The sequence below is a fragment of the Beauveria bassiana genome, assembly GCF_000280675.1.
Source record: "Beauveria bassiana ARSEF 2860 unplaced genomic scaffold BBA_S00019, whole genome shotgun sequence".
Taxonomy (NCBI): Eukaryota; Fungi; Ascomycota; class Sordariomycetes; order Hypocreales; family Cordycipitaceae; genus Beauveria; species Beauveria bassiana.
Genome location: NW_007930854.1, coordinates 101,131 through 107,622, shown reverse-complemented (window position 1 = coordinate 107,622; position 6,492 = coordinate 101,131). Strand labels below are relative to the sequence as shown.

The 6,492-nt window shown below is 48.3% G+C and overlaps 2 protein-coding genes across 2 annotated transcripts; both read right to left on the bottom strand.

Annotated features, from left to right (window-relative positions):
- Positions 1–876: 876 nt before the first annotated feature.
- On the bottom strand, positions 877–1,438 carry BBA_06448 (uncharacterized protein; the record flags this gene model as incomplete). Its single annotated transcript, XM_008601545.1, has 2 exons — positions 877–1,305; positions 1,421–1,438. The coding sequence occupies 2 exons, from the start codon at positions 1,436–1,438 to the stop codon at positions 877–879; spliced, it is 447 nt and encodes a 148-aa protein (XP_008599767.1).
- Positions 1,439–4,178: 2,740 nt separating this feature from the next.
- BBA_06447 (uncharacterized protein) lies at positions 4,179–4,511 on the bottom strand (the record flags this gene model as incomplete). The annotated part of the gene is made up of 2 exons (XM_008601544.1): positions 4,179–4,337; positions 4,401–4,511. The coding sequence occupies 2 exons, from the start codon at positions 4,509–4,511 to the stop codon at positions 4,179–4,181; spliced, it is 270 nt and encodes an 89-aa protein (XP_008599766.1).
- Positions 4,512–6,492: the final 1,981 nt, after the last annotated feature.

The window sequence follows — 6,492 nt, the reverse complement described above, 5'->3', positions numbered from 1 at the left end:
CGACTGTTGAGAAGGGAAGAAAAAGAAGAAAAGGGGGCTACCTAGCTAGTAATACTATTTATTGATTAATACGCACACCCTCCCGTGTAGTTGTTATTCGGCCTAATTTGACAGGGCACAGTAGTGCGGGTACGAGATGCCAAGACAGGGCAATCCGGATAGATTGAAAGGTGGTACCGCCGACTGATGCCACATGGCTCCTGCGAGCCATCTACCGTGCGCCCTGCAACGACGTCGGCAGCTGCTGACAGGTTCATGCGGCTGGAGACTCAGGAGACGGATGACCCAGTCCAAAAAGTGGATGGCACACCAAGGGTCGTTCTCGGTACTCAGTTGGCTGGCGCTTGATGTTTTGCAATACGGGTTGCATTCGATTTGAACGTCGTGCCTTGGCATTCAAATCTATATATCCGATAGATGCCTGACCCTGCCGTAGAGAATCACTTTCAAGAGCCGGCTAGCCCAGCCACCGCCACATTGTATCATGTACGTATTACCCCTTACGCCCTAGCTTTTTGCCACTTACAGATGGTTCAGCTTTAGGTTCAATCAAAGTCTATAATATTGTGGCCGGTTTACTGATGATCCCTTGTCAAAGAGCACGTTTTGAGACATTGCGTCGCGAATATATTTGTAGTTGAAAGCAGTAGTTGAATTGAAGGTTAAAACCTTAGATCTATCTCGAGAGAAGTCAGAAAAGTAGTGTCCATGAGTCCGTGGTTCACTTTCAGGACGCGAGCCGTGTATCGCGCCTGAGTTCAGTCGGTGAAATAGGACGTAGGCCCTTGGAATGAGCGACTTGATTTGACACTGTTTCTGGATTCGCGGTGGCGCTTGACAAGTGCAGCGTTGGTTGTTGGTTGCAGGCTTTGCATCTTAAGGCTTGGCGTCGCATTGAGCCTCGTAATCCTCAGCAGCGCAACCAATTTGAATGCATTTAGGGATAAAGGTATCCGAGACGTCTTCGTAGCCGGCCGGGCAGCTATAAATCTCCCGCACAGAGACTCGGAAAGGCTTAGAGCAATCACAGGACTTCTGCCCATCGAGAGCTTGTATCGAGTTTTGCGTTCGTACAGGGTTTGCAGACCCGAGCGCCGCGGCGAGAAAGAGGATAACGATCTTCATGCTGGAGATGAAATAGTAAAAAGTGTCGAGCAATGTTTTCTTGAGTAAAAAGTATTGCGGTATTGGGTACGAGGAGAACAGCTTGGTAGGGCAGTCGAGTTGTTTAAATATTCGGACGTAATAAAGCAGGCAGACCATAGCCGTAAGTCGCCGCTTGACCTGATTAAACTGACTCGTTCCCTAGTAAGTATTAAAGCATAAGGTAACTATATTGATGAGCTGATTATGCTCAGGACCCGTGAGTCGCGACTCCCGGTGCGTTCAGTAGCGGAGAACGGAGACCTCATAGACGTACTTGCTCACATATATTCATTGTTCGTCTGTTCCCTAGCTATGTGATGTTACCGTTTGCCGACTGTGACTCGTATGTCGAAACTACGTCTGCCGCTTTCCTGGCCGGCTCAAGTTGAAAGAAAGCTGGCAGAAAGTAGGCAAAATCACCTCTGCTAAGCCCCGTTCAGCTTGGTAAAAGAAATTCAAAAGCTTCATATTATTTCCATGCCCATTGTAACTTGTTATGCGCCGGGATCACCGAGTCAACTCAAAATGGAATCTTCGTCCAGGGCGGCCGCATAATTCATGAGTAGTGGCAGACTGTAAAGGTGCGGCCTAGGTTAGGGCGTGGGGGGTCTTTCTTGTATCCGGATGGACGCGGAGTTAGAATACTCTGCCCTATGCACTGCCGATCTCGACCCCTCTTGAGGTTACGAGAGAGGGTCCCACCCACCCTCTCTCGTAACCTTAAAACAGGAGTCGGGGACGGTTATATACCCTGGAGTGGAAAAGAACAGAGCGAGCTCACTTACATCATGGAGTCAGAGGCTTTAGCTTTCAAATGTAGGGGACTGCAAAAATCATGCGGTAAAGGCTTGTATGTGGACATGCCATCTGAAACGTACGACTTGCTTGACTTGATCTCGGGTTTCTCCACAATCGCACCATATACACAGAGTGTAAGATCTCCTGCATCACCTTTGTTGAAAACTCTTCCAATCTTCAGTGTTACAAGTATGACCAGGGAGAAGAGGACTGGAATCAACTTGAAGGACTGGGCCCGATTCCGGTTCATCACACACGCAGCTGAGTGGATGCTTTATTTGCGCTGATCGAATCAGTATCTTCCTTCAAAACGCAACTGGAAAGCCTTAACAAGTATCAATCTCTCTTGACGATAATGTAGACTTGGTTACATGCCCGCCAGTGACTATTAGAGATTCATCATCTCCTACTACTCACTCCGCGTTCACGTCCACTGATATGGTTTCGCATCTTCTACTTATTGAGCAGGGCGGAATCTGCAACTTCAAGTTCAGCACCGCAGATGGACAATGGAAATGTGATTGTAGCAGACTCAGACGCTTTTGGTTCTGTCTTTTTCGGGATACTAACATATGCTCAGCATGTGTGCGGAAGGCTGCCCCTGCATGGACATGACTTGATGTCACACTATTCTTGGTGACAGGTACGGCGGGGCCTGCCTCTGTAAGTGCTTGCGCAATGTGGAAAGAATGCGTTGATTCGTTTCAGCGAGATCAGCCAGCCTCAAGAGTTTGGTGCAATTGAACAGGGCCGATTCTTTCCAGAAACGAGCCAGGTGTGATGTGGTGCTGAGATAGCGACCGGTCTTGCCAAGATCGTCAAGGGAGCAACTGGCGGACAAAGCAAGGGAACAAAAGAACCAAAGGGGACAAGGGAAACAAGAAAACATGATCGGAGCAGGCTGGACAGGATGCTCTCGACTATTTCGAGCAGAACCAAGCCAATATAGGCCGAAATAAAGCGTGGGAGCCAGTCGGTCCGCATTGGGTATTTTCGTGGTACATAGTAGTTGCGAGGGATCAGTAGTAATCACTCTATCTCTATCTCTACATGCCTTTTGTACTTTGTCCATTTCCAACGCTCTTCCGTTCAAGCTTGATCGCTCTGGCTGCGTGCAGGTGTGGCATTCGATCAGAATCTGACCTTTCGTCCGGCATCGGCACTCGCCACCGCTGGCCTTGTTGTGCTTGCGGCAATCTCACGGTCATTATAACTACTTCAAGTTCTAAACAGCGCTGGGCTGGCAGGAAGGAGAAACAACTAGTACCGGTATCTCTCACCAAATGTTAGTCACCCACACACTTCCTGAAGACTGCCTTCTTTTCCAGACTTATTTTTCGTGTTCTATTGCTGTGAGACTTTTTTTTTTTTTTTTTTGGCCGTTGGTGCGGTTCTCCAGCGCCAATCTTCAGCAGGCCGCCATAATGCACACATCTTCGACGCCTGGAGGAGTAGCGCGATTTGCGCCGTCGTTCCTCCATCCACCGCGGAAGAAAGAGAGAGACTGCTCCAAGAGAGTAATCGCAAAGAGGTCATCCCCTCCACACTCGAAGAAGACAAAATGTAAGAAGAACAAGAACAAAGAGAGACATTGACGTTTTGTCCGATTTATGCGGGCAGAGGATCTCCTTCAACTTGCCTCAAGTATTGGGAGACGGGCCTCCAATATTCTGTCGAGGTTACCGTTCTGCTGAAGTCTCAACCAATACGCGCTTTCGGCGAACGGGATACCAATGGCTACTGCAAGCCCCTGATTCTTAATATCAAGGGTGGCACTGACTCCAAGCAGATATAATGGTGCGATGGTGGAAACGGCTGCGCGACAAACTACAGTCTCCTGCACTACCTTTACTCTTGAGTGTGGCAAAGTCTCCATGCTCTACATTGCGAGCTACAGCGCTTTATGAATACACCCTGGGCTTGCTTGTCTGAGATATTGATCACTTGCGGCTAATCAGTTTCGCTACTGGTTGTAAGGAGATGCAACACAGACTAAGAAGATGCAAAATTAAAAGTGCGATGTGGCATGCCGCATGGCGGCTAAAACTTTCGTTATTTTATATAAAAATCCTCAATCGGTCATTATTCAAGCAAAAAGTCTTCTCGAGCGCCCTAGCTAGGATTGCAGCATGTTAATACAACGCAGCCAATGGGTATAGAGACAGTTCCGTAGTTGACTTTGACCATCAACGGAAGAAAGTCTTTGCCCCCGATTTCGTCGCTATTTACTGGTCCTATTTGTCGCCAGTATCATGAATGACGTTTGGAACGGCCCGCTCAACGCTCTCGGGAAGCTTTTCCTGGAGCTTCTGGGGCACGATGGAAGCATCACCACCGTTTTTGGCGTGTGACTTGTTGGTAGATTGGCCAGGACCCGATGACGTGGGATGAACCTGAATGTTCGGTCAATAACTGTCTATAGTGAGCCACCCTGAACATTTCTTTTGCCAACTTACGGAGTCGGGAAGACTCTGTTCGACGTCCTTGGGTACTTTCTCCTGGGCCGACTGAGGGACCTTGGAGTTTCCGGTGGCGTGGGAGATTCCCTGGCTAGTCTGCGAGCTCATATTGACGTGTTGCTTGGCGTATTCTCTTTCAATAAGCTTGTAAGATGAGACTTTGTATAGCAAAGAGTATGGTTGTGAGAAGAACTCAAATGCCCACGTTGAATTGGCGCGCTTCCCATTTATAGCCAGGATGCTGGTGGCGCCCACTGTCATGTCAATTTCATCAAATGCGCGTTCAATAGCTCTCGAGGGGCGAATGCCTGCAATTTGATGAGGTCGCGCTGCGGTCATCCATTACGCTCACTATCGCCATCCAGACTCGCTAGTCGCCGGCTTGGTAGTGCCCGAGACACACTGGGGTCAATGACGAACCATTCAACTAACCAGCCAGCGAGGCGATAAAGTCGTTGACGGGTTTTTGGGAATCAAGATTGTCACTGATATGTCAGACAACAAGTAACGCCGGTATTCAACGACAGTTTTGCTGGAGCTGCGCCCTGTGGTCGATGGGCTCAGTCGGGGCGGCGATTACGTAGCGTTGATGCAGTTGAACTGCCTGACGCATGTGATGGCCGCAGACTTCGTGGTTCGTAGCGTTATGTGCAGCCATGATGTGTCCATCTTCACTCTCTCGCAGTAGAATAGATAAGAAAAAGAAAAAAAAGGAAAGAAAAAAAGAAAATAACAGACGCGCCGCTGTCGATGAGTTGTGCATTGTAACGACGGTGTGCAGCCATGCAGCTTGGCAGCCTCCTCACGCGAAACTATTTACCACTGCCGATAGAAACCAACATCCCAGGCGCGGACTCTCTGTTCGCTGTTTCCAGTACGGGTTGCCACACACCAAAAGAAAGGTGGTGTGGATGTGGCGTGAATAGACATTGAAATCACTTCGAGCCGCACCTTTGTTACGTCACGAAAGAGATCAGTCAAGGGTTATTGCTAATTAAGGATTTCTCAACGCGACACTCCTATCTCATAATTCACTAATTTTCGGTCAGTCCATTGTGCCTCACTTTTGTTTCCAAGAAACTCGGAAACTATTTGAGGCCTGTGTGAAACATGCATCCCTTCACCCACAAAGCCGGGCGCTTTTCGCGTAACCAGTCACTACAACACAGTTGCCTATTACCTTACGGTAGATCGCCCGTCCGGAACACCACGCTTACATTACCGCGAAAACAACGAAAGGTCTTTTATATTCTCCACGGTGGCGGAGCTGCCTTGCTCGCTGTTGCGAGGAGTCGGAGGTTCGTACCTCAGGTCGCAGCTGCATTCTTCTAGACGCGAGGAAGAAACTAAAGCGCGTATTTGCAATCCTTCGGCATATATCGGCTTTTCTTTTTCTTTTGAATTCGGTTCTATGATGTGACTGCACTGATCTGCCTCTGCGCAAAAAGATCGTCTTGTGTTTCTGGCAAGTGAGGTTCCGCATCTTATCAGATCGGAAGAACTGGTAAAAAGGGCTATTGCAAACTATGGATTTCGTATTGCGCCATCACTAGCACTGGCTTGGTCTTGTCTGTTTGGCGTCCAGTAATTGACACTATCCCGCCACTTACACGGCCAGGAGGTACATAGCGTAGCCAATAGCGTGTAATTATCCTGATAAGCAAAGATTGCCCTATACATACCGATGAAGAGGGGGGTGAGTCAAGGTAAGTAGAGAGCAATGAAGAGATGAGAAATTGAAGATGACAATGAAGATTACATCATTATTATAACCTATTCTAACCTCATTATCTGCCACCCACTTGTCGGCCAAGTTACAGTGCACCAAAGTGTTCAAGGCGATCACTTTCGTCAATAGACTTAGCCACCCTAGCCTCCACTGAGAAATCATGAGGAAAGAAATGTCTCTCGTATCAGAAAATCTACTGAATTGACAAATTTACCAAGTCAGTACTAATACTGCACTACGCACAGCTTGGCCCGCGCACATGTCGAACCGCCGCTTCCATGGCACGCATGCTTTGACCCTTGGTTCATAATTTAAAACAAGGCAACCATCTAGCATGTACGGCCATAGCCGAGTGAAAAA